Source organism: Clarias gariepinus, chromosome 5 (genome assembly GCF_024256425.1).
Source record: "Clarias gariepinus isolate MV-2021 ecotype Netherlands chromosome 5, CGAR_prim_01v2, whole genome shotgun sequence".
Classification (NCBI taxonomy): Eukaryota; Metazoa; Chordata; class Actinopteri; order Siluriformes; family Clariidae; genus Clarias; species Clarias gariepinus.
Window position 1 is genome coordinate 20,980,585 of NC_071104.1, and position 17,422 is coordinate 20,998,006.

Sequence of the window (17,422 nt, forward strand, 5' to 3'; positions counted from 1 at the left end):
GCACACAGAGAAAAAAGAGAAAGTCTTTAGCTTTATTACTTCATCACTTTCTTTTTTCCATCAGGTTTGCCCTTTTATGCACTGCTACTTATCAGTTGCCTCTCATCTTTCTGGGTTCATATGCAGCATTTTTACATGCTGCCAGTGGCTTGGTGTGATTTTCTCATAGGATCATAAGTCTCTTTTTAGTCTGTGTGATGAATTTCTCATGACCGCTTCTCTTATCTCCTTCTCTGTCAGGTGTTCTCCAGGTTTCCATCTCTCTGAAGAAGGTAGAGCTGAGCGTCGGGGAGTCAAAGTTTTTCACATGCACAGGTCAGTCCCCATTTTAATCCCTGTTGTTTATTTATAAAAAATATATATACAGACGCATTATAGGGTTATGCTATATGATAATTATGAAGCATGCATTAGACAAAACTGAATAGGAAAAAAAAGTGTGTTAGGGATGAAAGTATCCAGCATGTGACACCTGGAATATTTTACAGGTAATTGTAATGATTGCTTAGGGTTACACTGTTTTTATTAGCTTCTTTATCAGTATGGATATGAACTAGTAAAAAAGGGAACTAAGGTAGGACAGTTTGTGTGTGTGTGTGTGTGTGTGTGTGTGTGTGTGTGTGTGTGTGTGTGTGTGTTGGGTTGGGCTTTTCAAGCTCTAGGCCATCTAACAGGCCTCCCCTAACAGGGTGAGGCATGCAGACCCTTGCTGGTCATCCCACATGTGACAACTCATTAGTGTGCCTGGCTGAATGTCTGCAGAACCCTAGCTACCTACATGCCCTTGAAACATGCATGTTAACCTCCTAAGGTGGAAATAGTCTAAGCTTCAGGAGGGACCTAAAGAAAAGCAATGATTTACTTAAAATCTATATATAAATATAGTCTTATCTGTCGTAGTTTTTTTTTTTTTTAATATAGACTACTCAACTACTACAAAAGTTTGACATCACTTGCAAATTTCCTTGTTTTTGTTTAGTGATTTATTTTCTACATTCTAAAACAATACTGGGGATTTCAAAACTATAAAATAACACATATAGATTTAGTTAATCATGTAAAAACAACAGTTAGTTTTATTTAAAGACACAAAGGATTCTGGAATCATTCTTTCAAGAACAGTATTGTCAAGTGCATTTGTAAAACCCATCAAGCACCATGATAAAACTGGCTCTCATAAAGACCTTCCCAGTAAAGTAAGACCAAAACTAACCTCTGTTGCAGAGGAGAAGTTTATTTACTGTAGCTTTACCAACCATAAAAATTACCTTTTAACAGCACCTCATTTTTGAAAGCTTTACAGATCATGTGTAGCAGATACATCTCAACATTAACTGTTAACTTAAGGAGATTATTGTATACAGTGGAACCTTGGTTTATGAGCATAATTCATTTTGGGCTTGTATTACAAAACACTCGTAAACGACATTGAAGTTTCCCATAAGAAATGATGGAAACTTAAATTATTCGTTCCACGGCCCCAAAAAATGAATACAAAAAAATAATTAACACGAAATATAAAGTTAAATAAAACAAGTTAACCTGCACTTTACCTTTAAAAAAAAAAACTAAAGATAACTTTATAAGTTTGTGCGTGCAGGCACTGTGTATGTGTGTGTGTGTGTGTGTGTGTGTGTGTGTTTTCTTCTTCTTTGTCTTTCGGCTGTTCCCTTTCAGGGGTCGCCACAGCGAATCATCTGCCTTCATCTAACCCTATCCTCTGCATCCTCTTTTCTCACACCAACTAACTTCATGTCCTCTCTCACTGCATCCATAAATCTCCTCTTTGGTCTTCCTCTAGACCTCCTGCCTGGCAGTTCAAACCTCAGCATCCTTCTACCGATATATTCACCATCTCTCCTCTAAACATGTCCAAACCACCTCAGTCTGGCCTCTTTGACTTTATCTCCAAAACATCTAACATGAGTTGTCCCTCTGACGAACTCATTCTTGATCCTATCCATCCTTGTCGCTCCCAAAGAGAACCTCAACATCTTCAGCTCTGCTACCTCCAACTCACCTGTTCCCTATTTCACCTGTTCCCTGCTCTCGCTACAAAGCACAATGTCATCTGCTAACATCATAGTCCATGGAGACTTCTGCCTAACCTCATCTGTTATCCTGTCCATCACCAAATCAAACAGAAAGGGGCTTAGAGCCGATCCTTGATGCAGACCCACCTCCACCTTGAACTCTTCTGTCACACCTACAGCACATCTTACCACTGTCTTACAGCTCTTATACATGTCCTGCACTACTTCTCTGCCACTCCAGACTTCCCCATACAACACCACAGCTCTTCTCTCCGCACCCTGTCGTACGCCTTCTCTAAATCTACAAAGACACAATGAATGCAACTCTTTATTACCTTCTCTGTACTTCTCCGCCAGCATCCTCAAAGCAAATACTGCAATTGATGTACTCTTTCTAGGCATGAAACCATATTGCTTCTTACAAAGTTTATGTATGTGTGTATAAAGCAAAAGTAGGGAGCCCCTCCCCCTCAACCCCTTCTCATCTTACACAGCTACCCTTCCTCTACTCTTTTTACGCACACGCGCGCACACAACGGAAACACTGTTTTATCGGAAAAATAAACAAAAAATCTCTGACACTTGATTGAGCGACACACTATTGGAATCACTGCTGTAAAGTAAAAATAAAAAGAATTAACCTGCACTTTACCTTTAAAAAGAATTGCGTCAGAGCAGTGTTTCTGTGTAGAGCAGAGAGAAAGTGTGTGTGTGTCAGTGAAGGCAAAAGTAGGAGGGGTCTCTCTGTGTGTGTGTGTGTGTGTGTGTGTGTGTGTGTGTTTGCACAGTGTTCAATTACGTGCGCGCACACAGACACAAAGAACAGGATGATCCAGAAAGGGAAAATGGATCTTTAAGCTCTCTTATAAGACTTGCTTTTGCTTTACACATGTGCACACACGTATGTTATAATGAACAGTACACGCGTGTTGTACACACACGCATATAAACACAAAATAAAATATGTTTTACGCATACACATGTGGTCACAGTGTTATAGTAAACGGTACACGCGTACACGGATGTTGATCAGTAAGAGCACCCAGCAGGGGAGATAATTACCCACAATTCCGCAGCACAAGAGAGAGAAAAACCATTGGCTCAGTTCTGATCACGTGACGCTCTGCGTTAAAACAAGAAGCATGCGTGATACATGATACTTGTTACTTGTAAACCAAGATTTGTTCATTTTCCAAGTCAAAATTTATTAAAAATCTTTGCTCGTCTTGCAGAACACTTACAAACTGCGTTACTCGCAATTCGAGGTTTCACTGTATATTTGACGTCCCCAGCATTGCTTTACAGTGTAGAAAGAAATAAGGCAACACCATGGAGTTAAAAAGTTATCTGAACTTTTAAGTGGTAGTGTACTATATCTGTTTTACTAAACATGAACATAGCTTTGGTTAAACACATCAGGAATGCAGGTTGAATAAACGCTCATGCTGTGCACCCCAGAGCTCGGCTGTACTACATGGAATTTCGTGGCTAAGAGTGTGGAGTGTAATTGTTCGGTCATGCCATATTAAAGTATTCTGAGAAGGTTTCATGCTGTCACATTGAGTTTGGTGCAGCTATAGCATTCATTTAAAGTGACTGATACTTATATAATGATACTTATACCCTGAGAGCTCAATACACAGCACACACATTAGTCGGCACCCAGCTAGAAGATTTAATATTACAATATTTTAATAGTGTTCTTTGCTATGCTTTCTATCACACTCTCATACATGGCTAATGTCTCCATGGTAAAATGGAGGTGCCTTATATTAGCAGGGTTTACTAAGCCTTGTGCATAACAAATAATCAAATCGGTATAATAACAACAACATGCACCCTATCAGACTTGTTTTTATATCTTTGTTTCTACAAGTCCATTTTAGGATATATTCCTCACTGGCCCTGTGAACACTAAAACGTGCACAAAAATGGTTATCTTGAGACAAAAGAGGCAAAATGCAATACAGGCTTCTTTTATTAAGCTAATAATTCAACATCGTAACACAAAAGCTGCTTTAGTTTTGCAGTTTAATTTTAGAGAACCAGTTTTTTAACAACATAAAGCTTAGAGTGTGATTCTCTAAAATGTCAGTGTACAATCTAAGACTTGCAGCACACGTCAGATATCACCCTCACATTACAGACACCGTGTCAATAACTATACAACTGTCATTTTGGGAACCAAAGAATGATCTGCAGACCTCGATTTGTTCTCCTTGTCTGAGGCATGATGAGATCACTGAGGCCGCTGAGGGCTTAGGTTGCTTCCCCCTACCCCTCTCTTTTCTGTGTGGGGTGCATGGATTGATACCCCCAGCTGGAAGCGCTGCCCCACACTGATACTTTTTATGACCTTCCAGTACAACTAGAGTAACAGCAGTGGGCACTTTGGTGCCATGTGTTGGCCTCTTTATTATTTCATGCAGGGTATTATTTACAAAGAGTTTTGGCATTTTCCACTGGTACCGCATATTGTAATACCTCTGACTTATGAACTTGGTTAATAAAATGTCTCTCCCCAATATCTTTTGTTTCTTGGAGCCCTAAACTAGCAGTGCAAAACGCTTACAGGTTGCTAATTAGTTTTTTTTAAACGTTTGCATTTTTTATTTACTTCAGAGCTAGGATATTTAGTCATTGCCCAATGGGACAGAATTTTCGTAAAGTATGGTATATAAGTATATTTTGGGTATGTGCGTGTTTGTGTGCAGTGATTGGAGAACCCGTCAGCCTGGAGTGGTATAACCCCCAAGGCGAGCGCATGCTGCCCTCCCCACGTGTCTCTCTGCACAATGAGGGAGTGCGCTCCAGACTCACCCTCTACAATGCCAACGTAGAGGACGCAGGCATCTACCGCTGCCAAGCCACTGATTCACAGGGACAGACACGGGAGGCCACAGTGGTGCTGGAGATTTACCGTGAGTTCAGACAAATACACACATGCTACGTGCACACACACATACACACACACACACGGATGTTTGATCCTCATAGATTTCACAGCATTTTTACCATGTTGCAAATGCCAGGAGTCGAGTTCATATTTATTTTTACAATCTACCCATGCAGTTGATTTGAACACTTTATTTTCAGTGTTTAATGAGCACTATTATTGCTTGGCAGGAGAAGGATGTCTATTTTTCAGGTAGCTTGGCCCACGCTAAAGAGAAACTTAATAATAGGCCAGGCTAAATCCTGCTTAAATCCTGTGGGTAGGAGCTCTGTGTCATGTCAGACTGGGCTTTTGTGGACCAAAAGAATGTTGTATATTTATTCATTCATTCATTCATTCATTCATTCATTCATATTTTATACTGCTTATCCTGTACATAGTTGTGGAAAGCCTGGAGCCTATCGCAGGAGACTTTAGGCAGGGGTAGGATACACCCTGGACATGGTGCCAACCCATCGCAGTATATAAACACACGCACACACAAACGCTCTAGGCAATTTGGAATCGCCAATTAGCCTAATTCACACACAGACACATACACAGGATTTTCTTTTAGGGACATAATAAAGACACATTAATATCCAGACCGTGCTGATGTTAAATATATATTGTTATTTTACATGAAAGATATTGGCGTTTCAGCTGCATGAGGTCTGATCAATACATCTGATATATATATATATATATCTATATATATATATATATATATAGATAGATAGATAGATAGATAGATAGATAGATAGATATCAAAGAGTTGATATTTATTAATAAGGTATACACTTTTAAAAGCAAAGCAATTGTTACATTACTCCTGACATTGACATGACACGATTCACATTACATATTTATTTTATTTATTTATTTATTTAATTAATTAATTATTTATTTCTAGTTAGTTAGTTAATTGGTTGGTTGGTTGGTTAGTTATGTTAGCTAGTTAGCTAGTTAGTTAGTTAGTTAGTTAGTTTAGGGTGATTTAGAATTTAGAGTTAGAAGGGATTTCTGCATTCTACATAGAAAGTACAGCTAATGCCATTTACCCCTTTTTCATATGAATTATGACTTTTCCTAATGCAACATTTTAAAATGTACACATTTGTAAAAAAAAAAAAAAAAAAAAAAAAAAACAGTATTATTTTTATAGTAATTTTGTTTTTGTCAGTGATTATGTTTTAGTTTTTGGACTTTTTATATTTAAGCATAATTTTAACACACCTAAAGTAATACCAGAATGGAGTTTCAGAAAACAGCAGTTCATGTAACGCTGTTGGAACCAGTTTTGCAGACTCACATCAAACTTAATTCAGGATCATCCAGCCAACGATCCACCTCCAGAAGATTTTATTTCTTTTACTGTACATTAGACACAATTTTCATAAGTGGATGGTGTTACTTGTTTCCTTGAAAACAGCTCACATTTAACTGCAGGCTCCTTGAAAACTGTCCGTTCGTAATGAATAGATAGATTTTATTACAGTAGATATTTATGTTTGTTTTTCTTTCTTTTTGATACATATGAAGGAATAAAAAGACCTGGGATTGGTTAATAGTTTTGTTTTGTACACATCTCAGTTACACTGTTAGTTAAATGACATTTATGTTGACAATTATGACTGTTGCTGTGAACCGCACAACACTAAAATAATAATTGTATAATAGTGTACAGAACATTTGCAGTTGCAGAAGCTACAAAGGTTTTGCTGGGCATCCTTAATGTTACATCATTGCTTATATCACCAATAAGACACACCCATCACTGCCTTGCCGTTTAAATCCTATCTAATTTACATTAATATTTAGGTGGGGACAGACGAATACTTGCATTTCTAAAAAAAAAAAATGTTCCTAAGTTTAAGGTCAAAATCTGCATTATGCATGTACTTCTCACATAATCTGAATAGTATTGAAGTCTGTAGTTACATCTGAGGTATGTATATATATATATATATATATATATAAATAAATAAAAATCAGACATCAATGTCTGAACTGCTGGCAACAAAAGTGAGTACACCCCTAAATGAAAATGCCCAAATTGTGCCCAATTAGCCCTTTCCCCCTCCCGTTGACATGTCACTTAGTGTTACAAGGTCTCAGGTGTCCTTGGGGAGCAGGTGTGTTAAATTTGGTGTTATCGCTCTCACATTCTCATACTGGTCACTAGACGTTCAACATGGCACCTCATGGCAAAGAATTCTCTGAGGATCTGAAAGAAAGGATTATTGATCTACAGTACACAAAGATGGCCTAGGCTATAAGAAGATTGCCCTACCCTTAAACTGAGCTGCAACACAGTGGCTAAGACCATACAGCGGTTTAAAAGGACAGGTTCCACTCAAAACAGGCCCCACCATGGTAGACCAAAGAAGTTGAGTGCACATGCTAAGCGTCATGTCCAGAGGTTGACTTTTGAAAATAGACGCGTGAGTGCTGCCAGCATTGCTGCAGAGGTTGAAGGGATGGGGAGTCAGCCTGTCAGTGCTTAAACCATATGCCGCACACTGCATCAAATTGGTCTGCATGGCTGTAGTCCCAGAAGAAAGCCTCTTCTAAAGATGGTGCACAAGAAAGCCCGCAAACAGTTTGCTGAAGACAAGCAGACTAAGGACATGGAATACTGGAACCACATCCTGTGGTCTGATGGGACCAAGATAAACTTATTTGGTTCAGATGGTGTTAACGTGTGTGGCGGCGACCAGGTGAGGAGTACAAAGACAGATGTGTCTTGTCTACAGTCAAGCATGGTGGTGGGAGTGTCATGGTTTGGGGCTGCATGAGTCCTGCCGGCACTGGGGAACTACAGTTCATTGAGGGAACCATGAATGCCAACATGTAGTGTGCCATACTAAAGAAGAGCATGATCCCCTGCCTTCGGAAACTGGGCCGTAGAGCAGTATTCCAACATGATAATGACCCCAAACACATTTCCAAGACAACCACTGCCTTGCTGAAGAAACTGAGGGTAAAGGTGCTGGACTTGCCAAGCATGTCTCCAGACCTAAACCCTATTGAGCATCTGTGGGGCATCCTCAAACGGAAGGTGGAGAAGCGCAAGGTGTATAACATCCACCAGCTTCACAACGTGATCATGGAGGAGTGAAAGAGGATTCCCGTGGCAACCTGTGAAGCTCTAGTGAACTCCATGCCCAAGAGAGTTAAGGCAGTGCTGGAAAATAATGGTGGCCACACAAAATATTGACACTGGGCACAACACTGGGTGTTCTCACTTTTGTTGCCAGCAGTTCAGACATTAATGGCTGTGTGTTGAGTTATTTTGAGGGGACATCAACATTACACTACATCTTGTGTCGACGTTGTAATCTTAAAGAGATCAGTGACTGCAAAGTGTTGGTAGGGGAGAGTGTAGCCAGACAACACAGAATGATGTTGTGTAAAATAACCCTGGTGGTCAGGGGTAGCTCAGTGGTTAAGGCATTGGACTACGGTTCGGAAGATCCCAGGTTCAAACCCCATAACCACCTAGTTGCCACTGTTGGGCCCTTGAGCAAGGCTTTTAACCCTCAACTGCTCAGATGTGTAGTAAGATAAAAATGTAAGTCGCTCTGGATAAGAGCGTCTGCCAAATGCCTAAATGTAAATGTGAGGAAGGTGAAGAGGACAAAGGCAGAGCGGAGGACAAAGTGGTGGAAGCTAAGAAAGGAAGAATGTTGTGAAGTCTTTGGGGAGGAGTGAGACAGGCTATGGGTGGTCAGGAGGTGCTTTCAGTTGACTGGACAACTACAGCCAATGTGATCAGGGAGACAGGTAGAATGATGGAAATGTACTGACAGATGCCAGGAGGGTGATGGGAAGATGGAAGGAGTACTTTAAGGAGTTGATGAATGAGGAAAACGAAAAAGAAAAAAAAGAGTAGAAGAGGTGACTGTTGTGGAACAGAAAGTAGCAGATATTAGTAGAAGTGAGGTGAGAAGGGCGTTGAAGAGGATGAAGAGTGGAAAGGCTGTTGGTCCTGATGACATACCTGTGGAGGTATGGAAGTGCTTAGGAGAGTTTCTGACTAGTTTGTTTAACAAGATCTTGGAGAGTGAGAGGATTCCAGAGGAATGGAGAAAAAGTGTATTGGTGCCAATTTTTAAGAACAAGGGAGATGTGAAAAGCTGTGGCAATTATAGAGGTATAAAGCTAATGAGCCAGACAATGAAGCTGTGGGAAAGAGTAGTGAAAGCTAGGTTAAGGGCAGAGGTGAGCATTTGTGAGCAGCAATATGGTTTTATGCCTAGAAAGGGTACATCAGATGCAGTATTTGCTTTGAGGATGCTGGCAGAGAAGTACAGAGAAGGTAACAGGGAGTTGCATTGTGTCTTTGTAGATTTAGAGAAAGCGTATGACAGGGCCAAGAGAGGAGCTGTGGTATTGTATGAGAAGGTCTGGAGTGGCAGAGGAGTATGTTACAGGGAGTGGTGCAGGACATGTATGAGAGCTGTAAGACAGTGGTGAGATAGCGGGGCTCTAAGCCCCTTTTTGTTTGCTCTGGTGATGGACAGGATGACAGATGAGGTAAGACAGGAGTCTCCATGGACTATGATGTTTGCAGATGACATTGTGCTTTGTAGCGAGAGCAGGGAACAGGTGGAGGAAAATTTGGAGAGGTGGAGGTATGCTTTGGAAAGCAGAGAAATGAAGGTTAGCCGCAGCAAGACAGAATACATGTGTGTAAATGAGAGGGACCCAAGAGGATCGGTGAGGCTACAGGGAGCAGAGGTAAAGAAGGTGCAGGATTTTAAGTACTTAGGGTCAACGGTCCAGAGCAATGGAGTGTTTTCAAAGGAGGTGAAGAGGCGGGTACAGGCAGGTTGGAATGGGTGGAAAAAAGTGTCATGTGTGTTGTGCGATAAAAGAGTACCAGCAAGAATGAAAGGAAAGGTGTACAGGACAGTGGTGAGACCAGCAATGCTCTACGGCTTAGAGACAGTGGCGCTGAAAAAAAGACAGGAGGCAGAGTTGGAGGTAGCAGAGCTGAAGATGTTGAGGTTCTCTTTGGAAGTGACAAGAATGGATAGGATCAAAAATTAGTTCATCAGAGGGACAACCCACGTTAGGTATTTTGGAGCTAAAGTCAGAGAGGCCAGATTGAGGTGGTTTGGACATGTTCAGAGAAGAGATTGTGAATATATCAGTAGAAGGATGCTGAGGTTTAAACTGCCAGGCAGGAGGTCTAGAGAAAGACCAAAGAGGAGATTTATGGATGCAGTAAGAGAGGACATGAAGTTAGCTGGTGTAAGAGAAGAGGATGCAGAGGATAGGGTTGGATGGAAGCAAATGATTAGCTGTGGCGACCCCTGAAAGGGAACGGCCAAAAGACAAAGAATAAGAAGATCAACATTACACCATTATACAAGCTGTACACTGATTACTTTACATTCTATCAGAGTTTCATATCTTTAGCATCGCCTCTTAAAAAGATATAATAAAATATTTACAGAAATGTGAGGGGTGTACTCACTTTTCTGCGATACTGTATGTGTGTGTACTGTATATATACAGTATATATATATATATATATATATATATATATATATATATATATATATATATATATATATATATATATATATATATAATTTTTTTTGGTTGTTACTCTATTCTTAACCCAGCAGTGACATGCTCTTTTCACCATGACACCCACTAACATGTCAGTGTCTGCTCTGAGAATATCTACCATCCAGATTTTACTATATACATACTGTACAGTACTACATATGACATACACTCCTATATATAAGTATATATATACTTATGTTGAATAATGAAACAAACAAAAATAATTATGAACATAATGATTACCGTTAATCCTTGAATAAAAATATTTTCCAGTCAATGTCTGCCTGAAGTGTCAAACCTGTGGACATATCCAAACATTGAGCATTTCCCTCCTGCCTTTAGTCTTGTCCTCAGTAAGTGAAAAGCATGTTCTATTGGGTTGAGATCAGGTGACTGACTTGGCCAGTGATAAATATCCAATTCCATTCTGTTCTGTTGTTGACGGTTACTGTGGTTGCACCTTGTCCTGAAGTGTCTGTATTTAGTTCATAAAGCCATCTCTTTACTGCAGACTTTGACAATGACACACCTACCTCTTTAAAAATGTTCTTTATTTGCCTAGATGTTGTGAAAGTATTCTTCTTCACCATAAATGGAATTCTGCAGCGTCCACTTTAGTTGTCTTCCATGGTCTTCCAAGTCTTTTGTTGTTGCCAAGCTTGCCAGTTAATTCCAACTGCAATAATCATTGCCTTCCAATGACCAAATATTCCTTCAACCACACAAAAGTTGCAATTAGGTTGACATGTTATGTCCACCAAAAAGTGTGATTGATTCACTACACGCAACCCTTAAAAGCTTTCTATTGAAGATGAATAGATGGCATCCAAAGCCATTGCAAAACATCTTCACAATGAAGCCTACAGTAGAAGGGTGCATTTCATTTGATGATGTTTGACAAAGTGCCTGGTGTAAACCTAAATATAATTTTTCCAGAAATGAGACAGCTGAGGCACATGACAAGTGCAGGAAGTGAAAAAGGATAAATGAAACTGAGAGAAAAAAAGAGACAAAGAAGAGGAGAGAAATGACATGCTGAAGAAATGGGGACAGAAATGAGGAGTCATTACATGGAAGCCCTGGCAGAATGACATTTTCCCAGTGGCTACAGAATGCTTTAAACCAGATGACTGTTATCCAGGTTGAATTTCAATTACGTTCATGTAAAATTGATGCCATCAAGGTAGATGCAGGAGGAAAAAAAAAAAATAGGGATAATGAAAGAATTGTGTAAAATAAAAAGAAAATAGCATAATGTCTAATTCCTAATAATTAATTTGGAGGCATTACAAATATTGATTACTGAATATATTGTAGCGTTTTTACGCCTGAAGAAATGCTGGAGAGACGAGCGAGCTTATTTGCTGCCCAATGCATTGGCTGGGAGTACTTTATTCAGCATACAGCCGGTATGGCATGAGCAGCACCTTCACTCAGGAGCCTACATCTAATTCAGCATCAGCCTGAACTAGAACACATTTCACACGTTACACCCAACACACACACAACAGGGCCGAAGTCACTAACCCAAACACCTTTCCCCATCATGGTGAACACACCGACATTCCCGCAAAGCATGCTGGTCATCAGCCGCCGCCCCGCCCACGCCACACTGCCCCCACCCGAGCTGTGACCGTCCCTGGTCACCATGAAGAACTCCATTTCGGAGGCGTGGAGGCGGTCGGCGCTGGCGGTGGGAACGCCGGCGTCCTTTGGCAGGTGAGGGATGAACACAAACGTAGTCCTGAGGCGGTCCGGCCTCCACAGAGTTCAATGTTTCCCCGGTGTGCGGCTGGCAAGGCGCAAGACGGTCCCGGTGGAGCAAAACTCGTGCCCGCCCCGCCAACCGCACCCGGTAGATGACATCGGAGAGCCGAGCTATTACCGTACAGGGGCCCACCCAGGGAGACACACGCCCGGCCGAGAGCCCCCTCCTTCTCCTTCCGGAGGAACACACCCACACCTGCTCGCCAGCAGCAAAATCTCGCCCCTGGCTGTGAGTGTCCACGCCCATTCGCCCCATAGGTGCCCCCACCCGGAAGTCTTGCAGCGGGGCCCGCGAGCGCTGGGTGGGGCCCTTCTGCCTGGCGATGAGCGGTTCACAGTTCAGCCGTGAGACCGGCGGAGCGACTGCGGGTGACGCTCTGGGTGACGCAGTAAGACGGCTGCATGCTGGCTTGGACGGCTGATCACCACCAGAGGGTCTGGAGGGCTGCACAGGGGAAACGTCCTGCGTCGAGGGTTCTACGTCGGCTACCGGGAGTTTGATTTCCCGGTGTGCTGCTAACCTGTCCGGCTGTGGTTTGGGTCCGAGCAACCTGGCTACCCCGAAGTTACCACGCAGAGTTCCGCTGGACAAGTTCAGCACCGCACCCCATCTATCCAAAATGTCCAACCCCAAAACGCAGTCCTCCTCGACGTCCCCCACAACGAACCCGTGGGAATAAGTTCGTCCACCCACCTGGACTCGCACTGTGCGACACGCCCTTACCTTCACGTAGCCCCCAGCAACGGTGCAGATGCTGAAGGCAGGATCAGGCCGTCCGCAAACACGCTTGCTTTGCCCCAGTACTCCAGAGCGCAGCAGCGAAACAGTGGAGCCGGTGTCCACGAGCGCCCGCAGTAAGACGCCATCCAGCACACAGTCAATGTAAAGCCCAGCGCGGCTTACCACGCGTCCTCCCGGTGCTAGTCTAGCGGCTGCTGGTGTACGCTGTCCCGTGCCTCGGCCTCGCCGCGAAACATCGGAGAGTTGCTCGTTGCCTAGCCGCAACGGGTAGCCCTGTCCCCGGCTAGGTTCACGAACCGAGCGCCACTGAGCTGCGGGCGGTCGCTCGGCTCTTCCGCCGTGATGTACCGCCGATATGGGCTCAGCGCGCTCGGCCTCGCGCAGCGGCAGGTCGCTTTGCCGGCTAACGGCGCGCGGAGCTGTCTCTTGCTCCGGCGCTTGCGCTGCGCCAGCCTCCGTCCCGAGATCCAGCGCCGGGATTTTCACCTCGCCGCTCCGCGTTGGTTGCCGTGGTGTGCTCGCTTTAGCGCCGTCGGGAAAGCGCTTCTTTTTCGCGAGTAGTCGCTCCGCTACTCGGCGGCCCGCTTGGATTTTCAATAGATCTTCCGTTGTGCGCTCAAACCCGTGACTCTCCATCCCTCTTCTGACACCAATGTAGCCTTTTTACGCCTGAAGAAATGCTGGAGAGACGAGCGAGCTTATTTGCTGCCCAATGCATTGGCTGGGAGTACTTTATTCAGCATACAGCCGGTATGGCATGAGCAGCACCTTCACTCAGGAGCCTACATCTAATTCAGCATCAGCCTGAACTAGAACACATTTCACACGTTACACCCAACACACACACAACAGGGCCGAAGTCACTAACCCAAACACCTTTCCCCATCATGGTGAACACACCGACATTCCCGCAAAGCATGCTGGTCATCAGCCGCCGCCCCGCCCACGCCACAATATAATAAATAAATTCATATTGAATAATAAATTCAATAAATAAACAGAACCTCATAGAAGATCTTAAAGACTAAGATAAAACATCACAAAGATTACTTGTTTTAGACGATTGTATTATGTTTATGAATAGGCTGCTTTTCAGAATCCAGAAATATTGTGTAAGTTTATGTTTTTCGTTTTGTAATAGACATTTACTGAGAGTACTTCAGGAAGATATATTTTAAGAAAAGGAAATGTGTAAACAAGCGTGATTCACAGATCAATACTCTGAGATGATGCGTTGATGTGGGACTGATGAAGTTTTTCATTCTCTTTAAGCATTTCTTTTTCTGAGGACGAGAAGCTGATATGTGCTATGGTCTCCCACGCAAACCGAGGGCTCCACTTGTTAGTGTGTGAAAAACTGATTTAATGGAATATCACAACTAATTCTCGCTTGCATAACTGTGAATAATCATAAACAAAGTGCTAACTAGACTCAGTCATCTCTGCTGGAACTGATCCAATAGCAAAAGTAGACATATCTCCTGCTCTTATTTTATATTTTTTATGATTTTTTTTTTATTTTTTATTGATTTAAGTGAAATTTTGTGAAGTAGATAAAATGTTTTAGCTGATGCCCTGCAACAGCCTGGTTCATTCCAGCTTTGTTTCCATCACCACATAACCAGTTTTCCAGGCATGAGATCCAGTCAGGTTAAGTGAGTTTTATCCTATATATAATTTGATCCTATATAAATTGTGGCAATAGATGGTGATATTTTTAATGACTTCATAACATGATACAGACGTTTACATAAACTGCAAAATGTGCAATAAATATACATGTGCAAAATATACTTGTAGTATGCAGGTGTACAATGACCATCAAATGTGTCTGTTATCACTTAAGTGTGTGTGTGTGTGTGTGTGTGTGTGTGTGTGTGTGTGTGTGTGTGTGTGTGTGTGTGTTGAGTAGGGTCTTGATTAATCTATGTGGGTGTTGCGGACAGATGTGTGTTTAGCCGTCCAGCCTCCTGAGGAACGAAGCTGATGGTGGCACAGATTCTCCCATACCATATGCCAGATAGCAGAAAGGTGAAGAGTTCTTTAGAGGGTTGTGAGGCTCATGCACGATACTAGTGGCCTTGTAGATGCGGCATTTGTGGTGGAAGGTCTCATTGGTGTAAACTGAGACCAAAAATCTTTTTAGCTGTCCTTAAAATCTGCTTTCGGTTCTTGCTGTCTAAGATGGTGCAGGTGCCCTAACAAACAGTGCAACATTGGGTCAGGGTGCTCTTTATTGTCTCCTGGTTAAAGGTGGTGAAAATGAAAGTAGGTAGACTTACTCCTCTGCAGAAACTTAGAATGCTTAGAATGCTTAGGGCTTTCTTCTTCCCAGATTAGCAAATGGTGTTAAGGTTCCAGGTTGGGTCATCGGTTTAGGATTTTGTAGCTTTTTACTTTTACCTACTCTACTTTTATGCCATTGACGTATAATGGAAAATGAACATTAGTAAGTCAGCAATGATCAAATATGAATTTTATATACAAAGACAATGCAATAAGATGGTTTGGTGTCTTGTACAAGGATGAACAGACTAGCATAGACACATTACATTAAAAATTTTCATTCTTTTCAGTAAAAGAACAAATACAGTATTTTGTGGTAAAATATCAAATAATATGATATATTGGTCTGTGATTTCCTTTCTTCCCAGAAAAACTAACATTCAGGGATGCGCCGTCACCGCAGGAGTTTCGGCAGGGTGAAGTGGCTGAGGTGCTGTGTGATGTCACCAGCTCCCCTGTGCCTGTGGTTGCATGGTACTACAACAATATGGAGATTACTGAGGACACTGACAGTGAGTTGCTGGTTAATGGGTTGCCATGAATGCCTTTTACATCAAAAAAAGTTTCAGGAGCAAACAATTTCTGCAGTGGAATAATTAAGTTTTGAAAGTTCAAAAAGTTATATATTAAAATGCCAGAAATAAAGACTCAAGACAAGTTTTGTTATTCTGCTAATAAGACTAACTCCGAAATTCAAAGCAGACTATTTTTAGATTTTAAAATTAAATGGCTTTGATGCAATGTTTTATTTCTGCTTTTAGAAATTATGCCATTGACATGACTGTAGTGTAATTAAATGCCATTCTTAGCTGTAAATATAGCTTAGCATTTGATTTTTTAATTAGGGTTTTAAAATTAATTTTCCATGGCTTCCTTTATAGAGTTTCAACTCCTACCAAATAACAACCTACAAGTCCAGAGAGTGACTAAGGCAGATGAGGGTGTGTACCGCTGTGAAGCTCGAGTGGAGGCCAGGGGTGAGATTGACTTCAGAGATATCAACCTGGTTGTCAACGGTGAGTGTTTCTATCAAAGACAAAGTGCTATAATGGCTGTGCATTGAAAGCTCATAGTGATGCCTGGTCAAAGAGAATCAGCAAAAGTGCTCGTTTCTGGTTTGCCTAGAGCACAAAAAAGGAGGAGAAAAAAGTCACAAAATTGTAGTTTTCTTTCTTTCTTGGTGTTTTCAACTTTTTTAAAAACATTTTATGGTGTACAGTTGTACTTTTACTACTTAAAATTGGTTGCAAACATTATAAATATTATTTTAATTCTAACTGAATTATTCAATACACAATGGAATCAATGCTATTACTCAGTGCTGATTTCGCTTTTCTTTATTAAAATTGCCCTGTATAAAGGACCATGGCTTAATAGCTATTAGCCATCATGATAATGATTCTGGTGTTTTTGCTGAAGATGAGCAGCGATGATATGGAGAGATTAAGCATGATATTTTATGTCTGATGTGATGAGGGTGAGCATAGGCCAGAGTCTCTATAGCACCCTGCTGAAATCACTCCCACTGATCTAATAAGGTTGCTCAATGAGGCATGGCTGATAATCTGGCAGACATGACAACGCACATCAGAGGCCACCCTAAAACAAATGAAGCAACCAGACTTACAGCCACCACCACTGCACAACATATAAACATATTAGTGTGTCTGCTTTTCAATTTGCATCAGTTTGAGGCATAAGAAATATACTCAGAAAAACATAACTACTATTATTGTTTTGCCTTTTGGATTAATATCGGTTAAATATTTTGTTTTTTTCCCCTTATTATTCACAAACATTAAGCACAAACCTGTAAATTAATCTGTTTTTATGGCTAGCAGATCAGTGCTAAATAGGCAAACTTTCTTGGTTGTTTAAGCTTCAGCCAGATGCTTCACAGGCCTGGTTTGATGTCTTTATTTCCAATTATGTTTCGTATTAGCAATGCTATTCCAGTTGGGTCCCTGCATTTAAGAATGAGTTCAATTAGATTATAGCCTTTGGAAAATGACTATTGATTGGCAAGAAAGTCAATGATAATCTGGTTGGACGTTTGAATGACTGACTACCAAATCC

At 41.6% G+C, this 17,422-nt stretch overlaps 1 protein-coding gene across 4 annotated transcripts in view; it reads left to right on the plus strand.

Moving 5' to 3' along the window:
- ncam2 (neural cell adhesion molecule 2) overlaps positions 1–17,422 on the plus strand; it is a 205,893-nt gene that overhangs the window by 150,994 nt on the left and 37,477 nt on the right. For all 4 annotated transcript variants that reach the window (XM_053497225.1, XM_053497222.1, XM_053497223.1 and 1 more), the window contains exons 2-5: positions 241–315; positions 4,748–4,954; positions 15,715–15,858; positions 16,228–16,362. In XM_053497225.1, coding sequence (XP_053353200.1) covers positions 241–315; positions 4,748–4,954; positions 15,715–15,858; positions 16,228–16,362 — 561 coding nt within the window. The remainder of the gene's footprint in view (positions 1–240; positions 316–4,747; positions 4,955–15,714; positions 15,859–16,227; positions 16,363–17,422) is intronic.